Raw genomic sequence first — 21,362 nt, forward strand, 5'->3', positions numbered from 1 at the left:
GCTTGGAGATGGTCACTTTTGACAGGAAGCGTTTAATGGTCAGCGACAGGAGTTATTGTCTTGTCTGCTGATGCATTCCAGGGCCTGTGGACGTTTCACAGTTCATGCTCCGGGGGCACTAAATCCCACTAGACAGAGCATGAAACCAGAAGCCTGTTGCCCTTGTCTGGCCCTGTAAACAAAGGCCGTGTGCATCATGTGCTCTGCCATTCACTCGTAATTAACCTCATAACACAAGTATGTATGCAAAACTAGTAAGTGCTGTCAGTCATCCCAAACAAGTCAGGGATCGTTGGTGAACATCAGCGTTTGTATGGAATGAGGGAAAATCCTGCCAAATCAAATAATGCAGTTGTTTTGGTGAGTTAAAGGACACTTAGATGGTTGTATCTAGTAAAAAAAACATGTATTTGGGTCTTTATTTCTTCTGTTTAAGCTTGTGCGACGGAGTAATTTAGTGGAACTGTGCAGTCTTTAAAATCAATCATCTACAGCAGTCTTTGCATTACTTCCTGTTGACGCGCTCCATCTGTAACATATGGAAACTATTAAAACGTGGGGAAGAGACTTAGTGGACTATGAAAAGGGGGACGAGGGGTTAGACGTTTCCTTCAGGAGTGGGCGAAAATGAAATTGTTTCCCACGTTTTCCTCAAACACACACACACGCACGCACACACACGCACGCACACACACACACACACACACACACACACACGTGAACTCGTTGTTGATGGAGCACGGAGAAGTGTGCGCTCATGCCAGTCCAAAAAGCAGACACGAGGTTTAGATAACATCTCCGAGTCCCCGGACAATAAATAAATGTGTGCAGCTTTTCGTCCTTAACTTTGTGACTGGTGCCGCAGTCGCCAGATATCTTGACCCTATAAGCCATCCGCGCCAATTTAACCATTGGCGGTAAGTGGTGGAGAAAGAGGTTTGGGTTGAGCCTGAGCCCTTCTAATCCTAAAACAGTACAGAGCATGGGTGGCCACACACTGCAGCTGCGACACAGGGGGGGGGGCCTGGGAGTTACAGGGCCACAGTCGACCCGTTTGCGGTGGAAGGGACACATACATAGACACATACACACATACAATTAGGGATGTAGCAATGACCGAAATATTGAATGGTATCATCAAAAGTCTCACGATAAAACTGAATTGCACGCTTCTTTGCGCAAATGCATTGTTTTTTTTTTGCAGCGACAGGTAATTAAACAGAGATAACTTCATAGACCGTGATGCTTTGCTCCATTTCAGTGCAGATATCGTGAGGAAATAAGACATTAAGGCGCTTTTGTATCTTAATTAAATGAATCAAATCGGAATTTCAATTTGAACGTTCGCAATTACAAAGTCTGCAATTATTTATGTCCATTGCAAAAAACAAAATATCCTATCTTATTATAAAAAGTCTGAGGCTTTAGAGCTCTACAATCACGTTCTGAAATGAACGTGATTCTTGTATTGGTTTATCAGTTCATATTTCAGTCTTCTTTATAATGGTAATGCTCCTGGACATGTTTAAAATGTTCAGAATCCAACTATTAAAATGCAAACTTCAATCGCCAATGCAACGTTTGTCTGAAAAAACGGAAAAATTAGATACTTTGCCAATCTCGTCAGGTCCGACTGAGATATGACCATGGCTGGTTTTCAGACGACATCGTCCTCTAGGCCTTATACCTTATAAAGAATATGAGAGGTTTTGTTTATTAGAGTTTTGTTTATAAGAGTTTTTCTATTAAGAGTGTCTTTCTTTTAAAGCTTCCTATAAGTTATTTGTTCTTTTACTTCTGTATTTACTTGCGTGCAACACCAACATTTTCCCATTGTGTGGACAAATGAAGGCTATCTTATCTTATCTTAAAATAGTTTGCAAACTGATATCGTACTCAAGATGCCCTTCCAGATGCAACCTGTTCCTTTGTCAATCAATACCATTCTTTTAAAATGATTTCCATACATAACGGCAATGTTGACATTAATATGACTCCAAACACCAAAGAGACTTTCAATACAGTAATTAGTCTCATTATTTATGACCTATTATGTTCATTAGCCATCATTAGCACAATCCCCACATGATTTACTCCAGATTTTACCTCACAGCAGAACCCAAATCATTTCACTTTACAGTCACAGGCTCATGTTTTCTCTGTTGTCTTCTGAGTGCTACAAAATCACTTTACATTATGGAGAAAGAGCAGCGCGGCCTTCCAGACGCACACATAGCTGAGGCATTTGTGTTAAGTAAACACATGCCATACCCCCCGCGCCCCCGAACAAGCCATTTCCAGTAAATTAGTGGCAGTAAATGAGGCAGCTGATAGACCCGGAGCTCTCCCCAGTGAACACCTGACACGGCCCTGGCCCTCAGCCCACACCGGGAGGGCCAACCTGTGCACGGAAAACACGCTCCAAATATGTCGGATAACGCTGGCACTCGCTGGTACGCATTCATTCACACTCGCACGGTCACAGCCACAGAACCACGGTTGTTATGATGAGGAAAAACACCAGGCCAGATTTACAATGTGTGCAAAGGACTTCAGGGGTCATTGGCAACAACCCGTGGGATAGTGTTTGCACAACAGAACGGCGACACACGACTGAACTGGAAACCTGAAAAATGTCTTATTAGTGCGACGTTTGGAGAGCGCGAGACCACCCAAATAGTGAATCTTAATGTTTCCTAAAGACAGATTGTATGTTTTAAAGGAAACAGTTTCATGATCTCTCTTTTATCATTTTTGTGAAACACTTCGATGCTTTACAGTTTTAAAATAGGTTCGTGTTGGTAGAAAATTTGAGATTTATTGTCTTTATGTATTGTATTAGTGTATTAGTTGTAGGTTGCAGTCAAAAGCTCGTCATAGTGTCCAGAGGAATAGTGATTATTGTAAGAAAATGCATGTGGTTAATGGCTCATGTGCTGGAGCGCTGAGCAGGCTCTGAAGATGCTACACTCGTGATGGAGAAAGGCTTTGTGTCGTGGAAGGAAGTACTTGTACTTTGTCCATATGAGAGTTTTTTTTATCTGTTTCTTTATCATTATACTTCTGTGTCTAATCTGTTTCTGTATCTAATCTGTGTTGCAACAGTGTAATTTCCCCATTGTGGAACAAATAAAGGTTATCTTATCTTATCTTATAACTATAACTTAGCTCAGGCATGTCCAAACTACGGCCCGGGGGCCAAATGCGGCCCGTAGACCAATTTTTGTTGGCCCTCCGGCTCCCTGCTAAGTTGGTCCAAACAACAAAAAGTAGTACCAGTATTTTTTACTGTCAAATTTGAAAAATTCAAGCATTTTTATGTGATAACAACCTATTATTAATGTTCCAAGTATTGTAAAAGGTGTGGATGCTCATCGAACAATGCCAAATGCAACATTTTTAAGTATTCACTTTCAAATTCAACGTTGTCGGGTAGTTTGTGGCCCGCTGCTCCATATAAGTTTCAAAATGCGGCCCTCTGTGAAAAAAGTTTGGACACCCCTGACTTAGATGGATTTTGGTCTAGTGAGTTATGTTATCACAGATTTTTCTCTTACTGTGATATCAATCTTTGACCGTATTGCCTGGTTTATTGGATAAAATTTCCCTATCTACTGATCATCGCGAATCTCTTTTGAAGTTAAGTTATTTCTAAGTGAGTTTTTCCTGCATTAGTTAGAAATAATCTTCTAAATCTCTCGCTGAATAACGCCTAAACTAAGTAGGCATGACTCGCTTCACAATGTCATTATTTCAACAACATTATTATTGCATTATGGAGATGATTCTTCCTTGTGTCTTCAGATTACATACTTGTCTGTAGAGTTTAACCAAATTTGTTGCCGTGAGGTGTGAAACAACGCTCGTCCTTTCACATTTACGTGGATCGTATGCAACAGAACAAAGAAGAATCATTGTGTGTATTTAAGTCATAAAGGAGACGTATTGGGACACTTGGGACAACACATAATCGGGGCATTGATCTGACTACTGCAAAACGCCAACAAATCACACAAAAGCAGTCATTGTGTCAACCATAAAGCGCAGAATCTCCTTGACATTTGAGAAGCACAGAGCCAAACGCAAAGGCCTTTTCCGTACAATCAATGACTAAAACAAGCTGTATATTTAGTGTGTTTTTCGAAGAGCACAGCATTTTAGCTATGACTCCATAAACTATCGACGTGCTCTTAAATCATGCCTCCTCAGCTCTGGCCTTGGAGAATGTGTATTAAAGCGGGTCGTGTTATAGAGGTCGAGCGAGTGAACCCTGGGGTCAGAAGTCACAGTCAAGGAAGATCTTTGCATTCCAACTGGCTGGTGCCCTCTGCTCGCACAGGCGCTCGCACAGACGCTCGCACAGGCGCTCGCACAAACGCACATATGCTCCAAGTGGACAAAGACGCAAAAGGAATTTCTGAACTCTTGACATTTTATTAGCAATAACTCAATTTAGTAAGAGTGATTTTATTTTCAGTCATTATGAGACTTTGCTGCATGAGACTTTGCTGCGTGAGACTTTGCTGCATGAGACTTTGCTGCGTGAGACTTTGCTGTATGAGACTTTGCTGCGTGAGACTTTGCTGCATGAGACTTGGCTGCATGAGACTTTGCTGTATGAGACTTTGCTGTATGAGACTTTGCTGCGTGAGACTTTGCTGCGTGAGACTTTGCTGCATGAGACTTTGCTGTATGAGACTTTGCTGTATGAGACTTTGCTGTATGAGACTTTGCTGCATGAGACTTTGCTGTATGAGACTTTGCTGTATGAGACTTTGCTGCATGAGACTTTGCTGTATGAGACTTTGCTGCATGAGACTTTGCTGCGTGAGACTTTGATGCATGAGACTTTGCTGTATGAGACTTTGCTGTATGAGACTTTGCTGTATGAGACTTTGCTGCATGAGACTTTGCTGTATGAGACTTTGCTGCATGAGACTTTGCTGCGTGAGACTTTGATGCATGAGACTTTGCTGTATGAGACTTTGCTGTATGAGACTTTGCTGTATGAGACTTTGCTGCATGAGACTTTGCTGTATGAGACTTTGCTGCATGAGACTTTGCTGTATGAGACTTTGCTGCATGAGACTTTGCTGCGAGAGACTTTGATGCATGAGACTTTGCTGTATGAGACTTTGCTGTATGAGACTTTGCTGCATGAGACGTTGCTGTATGAGACGTTGCTGCATGAGACTTTGCTGCTTGAGACGTTGCTGCGTGAGACGTTGCTGCGTGAGACTTTGCTGCGTGAGACGTTGCTGCGTGAGACTTTGCTGCATGATACTTTGCTGCGTGAGACTTTGCTGCATGAGACGTTGCTGCGTGAGACGTTGCTGCGTGAGACTTTGCTGCGTGAGACGTTGCTGCATGAGACTTTGCTGCATGAGACTTTGCTGCGTGACACTTTGCTGCGTGAGACGTTGCTGCATGAGACATTGCTGCGTGAGACGTTGCTACGTGAGACGTTGCTGCGTGAGACTTTGCTGCATGAGACTTTGCTGCATGAGACGTTGCTGCGTGAGACGTTGCTGCGTGAGACGTTGCTGCGTGAGACGTTGCTACGTGAGACGTTGCTGCGTGAGACTTTGCTGCATGAGACTTTGCTGCATGAGACGTTGCTGCGTGAGACGTTGCTGCGTGAGACTTTGCTGCGTGAGACTTTGCTGCATGACACTTTGCTGCGTGAGACTTTGCTGCATGAGACTTTGCTGCATGAGACGTTGCTGCGTGAGACTTTGCTGCGTGAGACTTTGCTGTATGAGACTTTGCTGTATGAGACTTTGCTGTATGAGACTTTGCTGTATGAGACTTTGCTGTATGAGACGTTGCTGCGTGAGACGTTGCTGCGTGAGACTTTGCTGCGTGAGACTTTGCTGCATGACACTTTGCTGCGAGAGACTTTGATGCATGAGACTTTGCTGTATGAGACTTTGCTGTATGAGACTTTGCTGCATGAGACGTTGCTGTATGAGACGTTGCTGCATGAGACTTTGCTGCATGAGACGTTGCTGCGTGAGACGTTGCTGCGTGAGACTTTGCTGCGTGAGACGTTGCTACATGAGACTTTGCTGCATGATACTTTGCTGCGTGAGACTTTGCTGCATGAGACGTTGCTGCGTGAGACGTTGCTGCGTGAGACTTTGCTGCGTGAGACGTTGCTGCATGAGACTTTGCTGCATGAGACTTTGCTGCGTGACACTTTGCTGCGTGAGACGTTGCTGCATGAGACATTGCTGCGTGAGACTTTGCTGCATGAGACTTTGCTGCATGAGACGTTGCTGCGTGAGACGTTGCTGCGTGAGACGTTGCTGCGTGAGACGTTGCTACGTGAGACGTTGCTGCGTGAGACTTTGCTGCATGAGACTTTGCTGCATGAGACGTTGCTGCGTGAGACGTTGCTGCGTGATACTTTGCTGCGTGAGACTTTGCTGCATGAGACTTTGCTGCGTGAGACGTTGCTACGTGAGACGTTGCTGCGTGAGACTTTGCTGCATGAGACTTTGCTGCATGAGACGTTGCTGCGTGAGACGTTGCTGCGTGAGACGTTGCTGCGTGAGACGTTGCTACGTGAGACGTTGCTGCATGAGACTTTGCTGCATGAGACGTTGCTGCGTGAGACGTTGCTGCGTGAGACTTTGCTGCGTGAGACTTTGCTGCATGACACTTTGCTGCGTGAGACTTTGCTGCATGAGACTTTGCTGCATGAGACGTTGCTGCGTGAGACTTTGCTGCATGAGACGTTGCTGCATGAGACGTTGCTGCGTGAGACGTTGCTGCGTGAGACTTTGCTGCATGAGACTTTGCTGTATGAGACTTTGCTGTATGAGACTTTGCTGTATGAGACTTTGCTGTATGAGACTTTGCTGTATGAGACTTTGCTGTATGAGACTTTGCTGTATGAGACGTTGCTGCGTGAGACGTTGCTGCGTGAGACGTTGCTGCGTGAGACTTTGCTGCGTGAGACTTTGCTGCATGACACTTTGCTGCGTGAGACTTTGCTGTATGAAACTTTGCTGCATGAGACGTTGCTGCGTGAGACTTTGCTGCATGAGACGTTGCTGCATGAGACGTTGCTGCGTGAGACGTTGCTGCGTGAGACTTTGCTGCGTGAGACTTTGCTGCATGACACTTTGCTGCGTGAGACTTTGCTGTATGATACTTTGCTGTATGAGACTTTGATGCATGAGACTTTGATGCATGAGACTTTGCTGCATGAGACTTTGATGCATGAGACTTTGATGCGAGTTTCTCAAGTGCGCATTTGCCCGATTTTAGTTTTGCAAATTGAGAAACATATACTGCATGAATAACTTACATTCTTTGTTTTCTTTTGTTTTCTTTTACAGAGCAACCCCATAACTGAAAAGGAAAAGGCCGGTGAGTGAAAGTCTTTTATTTGTTTCCATACACGGTTGTGCCTTTGATGTAAAGATATTTGGAAAAGTATGCATATTTGGTTCATAATCTGGTGCCGTCGTGAAGCGGTTGTGCTTTTTAGAGGACGAGATAAGAGTTTGACTTGATCCCAAAACAGAATCACGTCTGTCGCCCTTGGAAGATAAGAAAGTCTGGCTGTCAGATGCTACACACAAATCATGTCAAACCATTGTATTTACCTTTATATTTAGTCCACTTCACTATTTAAAGATGCGCTACGGACGTTTTTAGGTGGAAACGTTCTGTCATGTTCACAAAATGGCATAAAACTTGGCATAAAAATAACACAAATGGGATATAAATTATAAAAAATTCATAAAACCTTGCGATCACCCAGAGGACAAGTAGATAACGCCAACAAACCAATTAATTTACACCTGTAATTTAAAGTGCCTATGACAGGTTTTAACGATTTTTGAGTTTTGACATTGTATTTATACCTGTTGTACATATACATTATAGTTTTACACCAATCGAGGAGGTATTTGTGGAGAAAAAGTTAAAAAATCTGTATAAAATGACAGGAAGTAACATCACACTAGGGATACTTTATTCAGAACTTACAAATAAAAACAAATTTTTGTACTCTCTAAACATTAATTCACCAAAATAAAGTTGCTCTCATATATTTTTATCCGTCAAAACAAAAAGTGACGTAGATTAGTTTTTACCCAGTGTTGGCTGGGTAATTTCCAAGTGTGATGTCACCAATTACAAACAGGAAGTGAAACCATTGCTATTCTGTGATAAAAAATTAATATTGTTTAGCAAAATTCAAAATATATTTATCTTAACTGCATTTTAGTTCAGTTGGATACATTTATCGTATACTGAGGAAAAAAAGAACAGGGAGCAAAAAAACAATCGCATTTTTATGACACCAGAAATCTTCCATAGAGGGTCTTTAGAGCGAGTATACTGCTTCCATGTTAGGTGCACATCCATACATTCCAGTTGCATAAGTCAAATTACTTGCGCGGCGTCCCGTCAAGAGTCAGCGAGGCATGATCCTGATTTCATGATAAAATGCCTGCTGTGCTTTGACACGCTGAGTCACTGCCCGCTGTCAGTACTTCGCCGCCGTTTCTTATGAATCCATCTGACGGGAGACTCTGCCTTGGGGTCGCCGCGCCCTCCATTTTGGCTCTGACCTCTGTCCGTAATGCACCAACTCGGGAATCGGGAAACCGTGCGCGGACAGTTTGTGAGGAGCGGCGGGAGAGTCCAGCGGTAAACAATGGAGTGAGGTGGCTGGACGTGGGATGAGGGCTTTATTATGGCCTCCTGCTGAGAGCCCTCACTCTCCTCTGTGTCTCCCTCTAATTACTGCTCAGAACTCTGCAGGGGAACTCTCTGTACCGTTTGACAACTTTGGCAAGGACTCATATTATGGACTCACAAATTGTTGAATCAGAAGTATATTACATAAAATGGTTATTTAATGGTCTGCATGGTAGTATGTGTAAGTGCTTTGGAAAGTAATCTTCTTTTCTTTTCTTTTCTTATTCTTTATCGCTGTTCCTATTCTGGCTTCTCGGAAACTGTACTTTAGAGCTTCACTTTAGAGACTTTCTACCTGTGCACCATGAGCCATTGCCAAGTGTGTCTCGAATGTCCAAAATGTCCAATTTGTTTCACAATTTCCAGACATTTTATGATATTTGGGAGTTTTGGAGTGTCCTGAGTCAACGTGTGAAACAAAAAATACTATTTATTATTGCTAAACCCATCAAGCTAGACACAGTGACATGCATATTAGTTACATCTCTTTTTAATAATGATTTCTGTTACTTAATAATGTTTTAGTGGCTGGTATGTCGTCACATCTAGTCAATAGCAAAACTGAGCTGTGTTTCTTCATTTTATGAGAACAAATCAATCTAGTCAATCACAGATTAAACTCTGAATAAATGAAAATCCTTTTGCCCTGATCATTTTTCCAAAAGCTCCCCAAACGTCTTTGCGTAGTTGCTAAAATGAACTTGAAGAAAAGTATTTCTTCTCCCCAAGTCAAACTTGAAAACTGTTCAACAAGTACTTGTGAGTCTGTAGTTCTGTTCACCTCTGCCCTCCTTTACAAGAACAGCAAAGCCGGCCAAAACGCACAGTAGCAACTTCAAAGTGTGGTCAAGCATTTGCGGTCATATTTCTTCATTTAAATTAGTCTTGACTCTCCATAATCAAGTTACATAACCGCCCTGGGGCTGCGTCCATTTGACACAAGCCAGGACTCAGTGGGGGGTGGGGAATGATGAAAGTTGGCTCGGTTTTTTGGGGTACTTGATGAAGCGCAAAAAAAGCTGTCCCACTGTTCATTGTTGATACTTCAAAGCTCCCCCTTGTGCATCTCCGCTATGGAAGCCCCCCTGGGAATGACACACTTGTGAGGACCTTACATCACAAGCCCGGCCTGGAGGCTGGTGCGGTGAAAGAGCGCTCGTTCATGGTTTAAATTTACAATCGTTGCCACGGTGGAAGCGCACCATCTATCACCGAGATGTTTTTTTTCTTCTTCCACCGGACAAGTGTAGTAATAGCACTCGTGATGACCTCCCCGCCGAGTCTGGTTCCACCTTAAGTGAGGGGTCAGTGTCGCGGCTTCCTGCGCACAAAGCAGGATGTGTCCGCCTCCAGCATCATTACAAGCGCTAACCTGCTGTTTGGGATGTGCATTTATGAGGGTTTCTCGCTGACGTTAGTTGCAGTTTGAGTCTTTACTGCCCTCGTGGTGTGTTAGTTCTGGGAAAGGATGGGAAATGATGTAAGGACAGTATTCTTCGGAGCGATAAGTCATGCATCTAGTTTGTGTAACAGATCTTGTCTTTGCTCTGGGTGACGTATGAAGTCGTGTGTGAAAAATTCCAAAAGCTTCCGTCAATGAGTTGGCGTTGTCTGCACCGATCTTCACCGATGTCAGTCACTTTTGTAGTTGATGTCTCTGCCCTCGTCACACCACGTTTCGTTATAAAACATCTGCAACAGTGTACAGAGACGATACTGGATTCATGTTGTTGTTTGCTGACACGAAAGCTCGTACTGGAGTTCCTGTTCGCTCCAGAAGGCCAGGCAGCACTCGACTCTTTCCCCGAACGATTGACCAAACTAAAACAAAAAAAGTATTGCAATTATTCTGACAAGTTTAGCAGTCGCAATTTGATTTGTACATTCATTTTTGAAGTCACGGTGGTAGTTTTGCACATCTGGGAGCTTTTATGAGAACATGTTTGATGTGATCTTCAGGGTTAGCATGTTTTACACATAACACGACCCAGTGGACACACATGATTTTGTCGTATAATACACAATACATCTTCCTAAGCAGAAGACCTTGAACAAGGTTTATAGCGTGTCCCTGGTCGCCTTTGATAATGACATTAAATTGAGTTGTTTCGACTCTTTCTCTCATCTTTGCCGTCGTTAAGTCTGTCAACAGCTCCTATTGAAAATTCCAGCCAGATTCTGAGAATTCTGCAACTCTTTTTTTAGACGCTAACGGGTTAAAGCTTCCATGCTGCGCCTCCCCGATCTAAATATACTCCAGCGAGTTTGTATAAACAGAAAACAATGACGGCCTTGGTTAGAGGTGACCTTTTACCTGGACGCATGTTCTGAGCCTCTCCCATTGCTTAGAGAGAGCGGAAGAGGGTGAGGAAATGGTTTAAAATGGGCAGTCTTAAGGGAAGGGCTGCCGTTCCGTTTAAGTCAAGTAGTTACTGTAAATATTCCTTCATACCTGACCATATTGCCCGTCCCATTCACCCCTTCCTGCCGTCCAGGTTCAACATTTGAAACTTCCCTTCCAAGCTGTCGTTTTGTGTGATTTAAGTGTTTAGACTCTGGACCTAGTAAATCTAGTCAGTGTGCTGCTTCTGCCAGACCCAAACCTTTGCATGGTAACGAGAGGCATCAAGCAGAACATGAATGGTCAATTCGAGGTGCACCGCGTCACTTTTCTGGTGGAACAGATGCTTACGATTGCTTTGTAATGTTTTAATAATAATGTAATGTGTCATTAAGATAAGAGAACCTTTATCTGTCCCACAATGGGGAAATTACAGTGTTGCAACACAGATTAGGTACAGAAATGAATAATATAAATAAATAAATAATTAAATAATGAAATAAATAATGAAATAAATAAATAATGAAATAAATAAATAATGAAATGAAATGAAACAAAATAGTCACTGGGATAGGCTCCAGTCACCTGGGACCCCTAATGGAAAAAAACTGTAGAAAATGAATAAATGAATGAATAAACTAAACTAAACTAAACTAAACTAAATAACTAAATAAAGCAAAACTAAATTAAATTAAATTAAATTAAATTAAATTGAATTGAATTGAATTGAATTGAATTGAATTGAATTGAATTGAATTGAATTGAATTGAATTGAATTAAATTAAATTAAATTAAATTAAAAAAAATCATATCTTTCTCCCTGGAGACAAGCAGGCGACACCCAGTGAAATACATGTTAGATCGATATGTTTCATGCCATACTGTGGAACCTGTGAAAGCGATGACGTTTCCATGGATACCAGAAAAGTCCACCAGAAAAGTCAGCGTACACCTTTCATAAATGTGCCGGTTTACAGGGTTGACCCCAAAAGAGAAAAGGCGAATGAGCTTTCCATTATTGTTCCTGAACAGCAGAGATTTCTTATTGTCTCATGTTTCAGAGGGAGAAAATCATAGTGTTTTTTGCAGATTATTATGACATCTAAGAAAAATAATACAAATTGTTCGTTTTGTTTTTCCTTGCGGCTAAACAGAGTGCATCCTCGTCTCTTATCTCTCATCTGTGGTTTTGACGGCTGTAGTGAAGCACGGTTGCCCAGGGCCCGATAATAGCTCATGACTGAAGTTTGTTTTGCTGCAAAACTTTGATTGAATTTGGCCGTATTCTCACTTCTACTGCAGTTGTGTTGTGTTTGTGCAAGGTCACATTCCTGGCCTGTAGCGTCAGCCCAATGCCAGCCTCAACAGCCTTTCCCCCGCCCTCTCCCCTTCTCCGGAGCATCCTGCATGGACATGGATGCGTTTGGATTTCACACCCCATTTCTTACAGTTTACAGTAGAGCTAATTCCCTCACTCACTAATAGTGCACCTTTCATCTTATATTTCCAGTGTTTTGCTTTTTTTTTTTTTCAATCACATTAGCAATTTGGGCCATCTCCTTAGCCAACAGGAAACCGCTGCATGAAGGGGAATTTACAACAGGAAGTCAGCTCACTCGACTCCCAGAGCTACAACAACAAGAGGCCCTCCCATTCCCAAAGAAAGACGCCTTTAAAAGGGCTGCGTTGTAGCATTTATTTCCCCTCATCTGCTCGGTATGTGTTTCATCACCCCACTTCTATATATACACATTAAACAGTGATATGGCTTATAATAGAAAATAGGTCAGTTTGCACTTTGTTAGCACAATATCCCATGGAGTTGAGCCTGTGATACATCAATTGGAAGGATGAATTGTGTGTTTGAACGTGTGCCTTCCATGGAAGCACACAACTGTCGAGTTACCAGTGGAATAATGTTATTAATAATGTACACATAAATACTGTATGAGTGTATTTAGTCTAGAATCTTCATGACTCAACCAGCTTAAATCTACAATTTTGGACAGACCGAACGATGACCTTGTAGTTTGTGATTTTTGGGGGGACAAGGCCCTGATACGTACTTACATTTGACAAACAGGGTGTTGTAAATGTATACTCTGCTTTTTTGGGGGGTGATATTGACAAAACTGAATATTGCCATATTTGTTTATCATCATCTCAATAAAGATATTCAGACAATATTCAAACAATGCATCAGGAATGTGCTAAATGTTCCTGTAAATGTCTTTGTTGAGGTTCGAGTCCAGCACGAAATGTGGATGGACCATAAAATTAACCACAAAAGGGAAGAAACATTACTTTATGAACTTGTTTGGGACCTAGCGGATACTCCTGTGAGCGGTGGCAAGAAATTGAGTAGATATAAAGGGGACAGTTAGCCCTGGGGTACAGCTGGATGCCTATAAAATATAAACCATAATGATTCATTGATGTGCGTACGCATCTAACTTATACATTTACAATGATAATAAGCATGTGAGCAATTATTTTGCGTAATATGGACAATTCCTAAATTATTTGGAGCGCTACTTGGAGGGGACAGAGAACTAGCTGCAGGTAGGATTCCCCTGCAATAGACCCTGTTTCTGTCGGTCTTGAGGTTGTTTTTAGTAGTTTTAGCTATAGATGATATACTATACTATACTATACTATACTATACTATACTATACTCATTTTGCATATCTCTAGTACAACAATGTACTATGTCTCCCACCTCATCCCTGATTTTTTTCTTTTTTCTTTTGTTATTTATGTATTTAGTGCAATTGGTGAAAGAGACATATTAGAAAACAACTTTAACTGTGCAATCTCCCACTAACAACAGTACAATACATTGGTGAGTGCAAAATAGTAGACCTTAAAGTAACTATGTGAATATCCGCTTTTGAAATTGTGAGAGAAAATATACATTTTAACTCTTGTTGATGTGACTCCATGGCCGTGTAGTCTCACTTCAGATGGATTTTCCTTTTACAACCAAACCCTTTTCATGTGATCATCTGTTGACTTTGATGCTTCTGGACTTCGCATTAAGGAAAAGGAGTGGACACTGAAAAGTCAATTCAGACCTTGGGCGGATGGTCACTTCAAAAGCACTGGCGCACAATTACAGCCGCGACTCGACGCACACCCACGCGCACATACTTCAACTTACTGACACTGACTTGGCGGCGCTGCAAAGAACAGACAATAGAGGGCATTGTGTTCGTGTCCAGCTTGAGCAGATACATTCAGAAACTGTTTATGTACACGCCGATTGAAGTCATTCCAGCCAATCACCTTCCCTCTTGTTTCTACGCCTGTAACTCTCGGCCACTGTGTCGGCAGGTGGAGCTGGGGGTTTAGGCTGGCATCATGTTTGGTAAATCTTTCCTTCCTCTGTCATGGAAACGCCTCCATCTCAACCATATTCAAAGTCAGAATATTGGACATAGGTTGCTGGAAATTTATTTTGATTTGTGAAGCCGTAAAAATCTAGCAAAAATAAATAAATACAACAAAATATACCAATGCCATTATTATTTTTATCACCATTATTTGTTTTATGTATAACCAGAATTGAAAGCTCTTGAATACTATTGTCAAACTCTAGCTTTAAAAATTCTAAATAATTATCAAGGTGGGAAAATGGCCAGTACCAGATGCAAGATGCACTTGTTTTACGGACTGATTTTACTGTATATTGTTGTATATGTATTGTTCACTGCAAGTTTTTTGTGTTTTTATTGTTTTATTCTGTGTTTTGTGAAGCACTTTGTGACCTATGTCTGTGAAAGGTGCTATATAAATAAAATGTACAAGATTTCATAGGGCTGGGACGAAATGCCTTTGTGTCTTTGTTACAATATGATACAATATATATTGCGATACACAATATATTGTAATTCAATACATTTTTTATGAAGTTGATTAGGATTGCAATGCAGTACACAAAGTATTATGGTTCAATATTTTAAGGAACTGCAAACATTTTCCTGAATTAATTAACTGTAAAAGGAATTCACAGTCAAGTCAAAAGTTAGACACTGAATCAGTCTGGCATTTGTAAATGTGTTGATTCGTACCTTAAAATAAATATTATTAACAATATTAATACTAACCCAGGCTTGGTCTGTACTTGATTAATGTACAAAATGTTGACAATATATTGCAAAACGATCTTTGTCCCAGCCCTAATATTCCATTTGTATAGAATTGAAATATTTTGTATGTTTTGTATATATTTAGTATATACAGTACAAGACACACACCCAAAGTACAATAGTTACACATCTACTTATCAGTTACCATTCATGTGCTGTTTTTTTTTTCAACCAATCCCTTTTTGCAAGTGACCTGAGCATAAGGGAGCTCTGGCGATCGTGAAACGGCAGAGGTGCATGCAGGAATTCACTCTTATCTCTGTGCAATCCACACGCAGCCATAAAATCAATTGGCCATTGCTATCAGCAGCAGCGCTTAGCCGCACTCGCTACATTACCTTCTCTTGGACAGTTTTGTGCATAAGTTTAGCCTGTGTTATTTGAGCTGCACTTACTGCTGCTTCACCCCGAGAGCAATTTACTCCCACGTAATGCATGATTCGCTTTACAACTTCAGAATCTGTGCTATTTTTTATACAGAGGGCTCAGATTACCTCATATTATAGTCAGGTCCATGTGCAAGAAACAGACACTGGACATGTTTTATTGTTGAGTGTAATATTTTTAACCATTGACTACAATCATATTACACTTCTATTTCAATAATTCAGTCATTGCTGACTCAGAAACCTTTCCTGTATTCAACAATTAAGCTTCTTTGGAAACTTAGCGCTCTCCAGTTCCTTTCAGAGACCGGCACAGCCTTATCCGATCAACCCAGTCGAACATTGTGTTTCATTGCTTTTTCTCCTCTTAGACGCTTAGCTTCTGTTACATAATGTTTTGTGATTGTTTATTTTGTCTTATTTTGCAATTATTTCTTCCTTTTATTCCTCTTCCTTTTTATTGTATGTTTTTGAAGGGTTTTTTTTGGCAATAGAAATACCTGTAAGCACGTGACAGAGCCTCCACCAAAATGTTACGGAGTGCACTTTGAAACGTGTGTCTTCATTTCATTTCATACAGTTTTGACATGCTCATTCTACTGCAGCTCGTAGCCTACTAACTGTTGCAACACTGTAAATACCTCACATCATTATCTGATTTTGTTTTATTATGATTGAACATTGACTTTGCATGTGGCATTTCATTTCTTTTCGCCTGACTTAATCCTGTTTTCAGATTAGCACAATCCATCGACTGTACACGTGCGGTGAGGTCTTACTCTCCTCTTCGACATTTCATTAGCGTAAGAGGTTTTTCAGTCAAAGTTCCCGCAGTGCGACGTCTAGTCCCGCTGGTCCTGATGCTGCTGCGTCGGGGGCAACAGGGCTGGGCAGGTGCGCTAAGGCAAAAGAGATGACAAAAAGATGGGAAGGTTTTCGAAAAGATGCGAGGAGCGAAAGAGGAGAGTGGGGGAAGAGAGGCTTGTCGTGACTTTGAAACACTCAAGAATTCACAGGGAACGGCGAGCGCGTGTCGGAAAGCACTTACTCACGCGTGCACACCGGCCGACACACACACACACACACACACAGAGAGAGAGAATAGAACATGAGAGCGTTGCAGCACTGGTCGTCCCGCTGCTGCACTGATGCTCGGTGCTGCAAAGGGGAGTGTTCCGCAGATGAGAGGAAGATACAGAACCACAGCCGTACTTAACAACATCAGGCTAGTTCTCCAGTAATCAGTCACGTCATTTATGAAAGCGAAATGTCAACAGATTTATTTCGGTGACGGAGGGAAAGTAGTAGGACGAGTGACAGCGATTGGGTGTGGGTTTTGTCAGTGCCAGTTTTAGACATGTCTCGCTCGATCCGAACGCTCCTGCTGCAGAGGTCCTTCAGCGACCACATGCGATCGTCCACGTCGAGAGCCCTGGACATGCTGAGTAAGGGCGGCAGGGAGAGTCATATGACAGGTGAGTAGAATGGGACGAATCTGCACGCGGCTCTGTTTTATCGCTGGCAGGCTCGAATTAGAATCGCAGTAGACGTGATTTTTGTCTGTGGTTTGTTGAAACTGCTCGGTCATTGGCGAGTCGGACATGGGACGAGGGAATTGTCATGGTGTTTGTTCGAAGAATGTTGCCTGGATGCCAGAGAGGGAGGGGAGAGGAGATCATCAAGGATATGGGACATGCAGGGATTCTTCAAATGCGCTATAGCATCTGTAAATCGAATCATTTTAACTTTTTAACACACTCTTACAGAAACATATTAAGCTTTTTCACCTGTCAATTTTAGGCTACACAATTCTAACTTCCTAAATGTGAATGGGCTTTATTGTACAGTTTTTTATATATTTATTGGTTATTGTTTATATGTTTAAATTTGGTCGAAACACACCTTTGAATTCCTGCCTCGGCCCGTACAAAACGAATGAGGCGATCGTGCCCTCGCTGAACTGAATCCATTAGGACGGTGCTGTAACTCCCAGACTAAAACCACTGCAGTCTCTAAATAATACACATACTCTTACATACAGAACACGTCCTTTCTCAGCTGCTCTTAAGGCGCGCTGGACTGCACATGCCTGATGTCATATCGTATTATCAAAGTGCCCTGTCGCTGGTCCCTGTCGCTGGTCTTCCTCAGCACACCTTCAGTTCATGTGTACAGGTGCAGATGTGCGCTTCTTCAAAGGCACCAGGGCTGAAGAGTTTTACCTCTAAACCTACAGGTCAGTGCCCCGTGACCTCGCATCTCCATTGAAGTGCACAGAGCAGGTCATAAATATTCAACAGACACGGCAGTGGATGTTTCAGGCTGTTGCCAAATCGCTCACTGTCCCACTTTAAAGAAAAACAGAGGTGGGTCAAGAGTTATGGACTAATTACACCGGGTCAAGTGTCACCTTTCTTTGTATTTCATATTATATATATATTTTGCAATAATAGTTTTGACCTTGGAGGTAAACAACTTGACGTGTGTGCTTTCTTCTGAGAATACAGACTTTACAGTTACCATGTAACGGCATATACCCTTTTAACACTATATTAACACTATCAGTCAAAGCTTTCTCTCCTCTAGAAACTCTAAAGTATCATAGCATGCATTAGTCTTCAGTCCTTTCTCCCATTTGGAGGTGATGGTCACTGCTGCCCTGGGGCACACAGAGCAAATAATGGCTACTATTCTTTGCCTGTATCTCTGTTTTGAACAGCAGTTAATATGATGTAATTTTCACAGTTCTGGTCAAGCAATGTGCTTGTTAAGTAATGCCAACCTGTAAAGGCTGTAGCTGTGAATCAGATAAAAATACCACATCATTAATTAATAAGAACTGATTTTAAGCAAGCTACTGAGGCAAAGCAAAGCACATATATGGTTGAAGCTTCATTTCATAACCTTTATTCTCTTGAATTACAACAAAAAGAAACCATCAGAGTTTGAAAAGGTCAGGCTGCTGTTCCAGTAAGGTTTATAGTTCATTTAGGAACTCTATAAACAAGTTTAGGCATTCCAACAGCTGCAGATATTCTTATTACTGCATAAAATGACAGTGTTAGTGTTTGCCATCCTCTGTGACGCATGAGCATTAGCTAAGAGCACTTGCGGCGTAAACTCTTCTTGAGGGCCGTGCTCTCCAACATGAGCAGTATCACACATCCCGAAAACTGATCGTCTTGTTGACATTTCCTGTGTCACCCAGTGATCACATCACATATTTGAGCATGTTTACAGCCGGCGGCAGAAGTACAACAGCAGATAACAGTGTTTAGGCCATGACAAAGCCTGCTTGTCACTCAGAGCTTTGTGCGTAGTGTCTAATGGATACGTCATGTAGAAGATCACTGTTTCAGCAGCCCATTGTGTGCAGAAGCCCGCTTAAATCACAGCCCTCGCTCTCCCTAAGGCGGTGGAGGTGTGTGAATGGAAAGTATAAGCATGGATAACCTCCAGCCTGGTGTCTGCAATCCAGTGCTATGAGATTGACAACACAACTGTAAATGATACTGTACAAACGGAATACAATTCAAACAGGTCAGAGGCTTTGGTGGAAGTACATTTCAAAAGTCGTGGCGAGTGACACATTGATTTAAGGAACACCAGAGCCCAATGCCCCTGGTGCAAGAGGTAAGATCATTTTCTGAGGCTCCTCTTACTTTGTTTTGACCCAATTTTTTTTATAATAGTCAAATAAATCAATAAAAAAACCTGACTTATTTTGCCACCCTGTTTCTTAAATGCTAGATATGACCACTTCCACATTCTTTTTCATTAATATTTCACGAGCACAGTCTTGAGCAGTTGTCTATAAAAGCTGTGGATGTACTTACTGTAGTGGCTAGTGGCTCATAGTTTCCATGATCAAAGATGGCTGCCATTTGGATATGGTGGTGTCAGCAGTTTAGCGCGAGCAGAACTCAGCACTCTGCACTCAGCACAGTGAATTATGTCAGCGCATAGATTATTTCCACTTCTGTCACACTCGCTGACGTGGGCCAATCTGTGCCGCTTTCACACAAAGACGCTCGAAATGATCTGTGCATTTGGCATTTACAAAAGACGTCATTACAAGGCCGTACCACGTCCCGGGTGAAGTAATGAGTTTTTTGTAGCTGGTACGAGGTTTCTGTGGCTAATTATAATGCTATTGGGCCCATTACATAACACAGATGGACTCTAGTCTCTGCTGTATCGAAACTCGAGTATGGAATAGTGTGCATGGACGCTAATAGGCTTAAAGTTCTAATGTTTTCTGGTCGGGCTTATAACGTCTGGCAATGCAGGGAATCGTGTGAATGTAGACTGATAGATTGTTCACTTTTTTGTTCACTTTGTAATAGACTTGCTTTTGCGTTCATGGCAGCTTGTGTTACGACTATACAGCTTGCATTTAAAAAAAAAGTCTTAAGCAAATAGCCTAATTGCCACCATGCCATTAGGATTTAGGACATAGTTGTGCTAAAGCTGAGTGACAAGCACTGACCACCTGTGTTTGGGCTAAGTCTTAGCAGAGGCGACCCCCAGAGCCACCTTAAGGGCCTTAATTCATCCATCTTTCTTACGGACTACAAGAACAGCATCAGTTTGGCTGCTTGGAAAGTCCAAAGGAAAAGTCAGTTAATTTACTATGGAACAGGTGCATCGTTTCCTGGTGTGGAAAGAGAACGGAATCAAGAGTTAGTGGCTTTATTTGGTTTTGTAATTAATGGTCTAACACAGTGGGGCCCAAAGTGGAGCCTGTGGACCAAACTTGGCCCTCCAGGGAATTCAATTTGTCCCATGGAGGAGGGCAGAATTTATTGAAAATATCTGAATCTATTTTGATCAATTGTTGCACAAAAGTAGATGTAAGGGAGCAACTCAAAAAATGGGCCCAAAATTGTTCATACTTTATATCAATGACCGTTGTACTGTGTCATTTTGATACAAATATTTTTTTGTTTCGTTGGAAATTGATCAGGTAAAACCTGAGTCTCAGAGTGCTTCAACTCAAGACCAAAGTTGAGTTGAAAAGAACTTCAAGCACACACAAATGATCTGTGTGACAAAATAGTCAGAAGTAATTGGTGTTCTTTCTAGATGCAGATTTATATTAAATCCTGAGACGGAACATACTCCGTGCTGTGCTCTTGTGCCACTATATTTACATTTTTGGGAACAATTGCTGAATACCCATAAGACCCCTGCACAAAGTCTGTACTCTTTACAAAAAAGAGGAATAGTAAATGAGGCAGGATATTTTTATCATACTAATGTTTTATTTATAAAAATCACAATGTCTAAAGCTTAGTAATATTGTTAAACTCAAAATCTTCCAACTGATGTTTAAAGAGAAAAACAATGCTCTGCCATACAATACACAAGGAGAATGTGTACAATTTAAGAGGCAAATTTAGACTATAGCATCCTTATGGAGCCTTAAAAGCAGATGTGTAACAGTTTATGTAGTAACTCCGAAATTAAACAGTGTAGGAATATCAAACAATTTAAAAAGCTGTATACAATTATTCAAAAGAGAGCAAATGTGCATTCAGCTGAAAAGTGAAACGTTTGTTACAGTGTAAATTTGTATTGTCCATTCACATATTTCTAGTTAAGGATCAGGACCAAAATAAGCCTTTGCTTCATTCTCAAACATATTTTGAATTGTTAAATTATACAGATATACTCGGCCCTAATGTTTGAGGCAAATACATTGACTGATTGAAACAGTTAGCCTTTAGTAGTGTAGTGATGTTTTATACAACGACAGGACTTGGTGGA

The 21,362-nt window shown here is 41.6% G+C and overlaps 1 protein-coding gene across 2 annotated transcripts in view; it reads left to right on the forward strand.

Annotated features, from left to right (window-relative positions):
• Window positions 1-21,362, forward strand: part of dlc1 (DLC1 Rho GTPase activating protein) — a 73,250-nt gene that overhangs the window by 13,694 nt on the left and 38,194 nt on the right. Inside the window, exon 5 of one of the 2 annotated variants that reach the window (XM_072463426.1) lies at window positions 7,347-7,377. In XM_072463426.1, coding sequence (XP_072319527.1) covers window positions 7,347-7,377 — 31 coding nt within the window. Of the gene's footprint in view, window positions 1-7,346; window positions 7,378-16,911; window positions 17,069-21,362 lie in introns of those variants that run through there. The other variant, XM_072463427.1, reaches the window with a different exon arrangement.

The sequence above is a fragment of the Eucyclogobius newberryi genome, unplaced genomic scaffold, assembly GCF_026437365.1.
Source record: "Eucyclogobius newberryi isolate DKJ021-1_F unplaced genomic scaffold, fEucNew1.0.hap1 SCAF_4, whole genome shotgun sequence".
Taxonomy (NCBI): domain Eukaryota; kingdom Metazoa; phylum Chordata; class Actinopteri; order Gobiiformes; family Gobiidae; genus Eucyclogobius; species Eucyclogobius newberryi.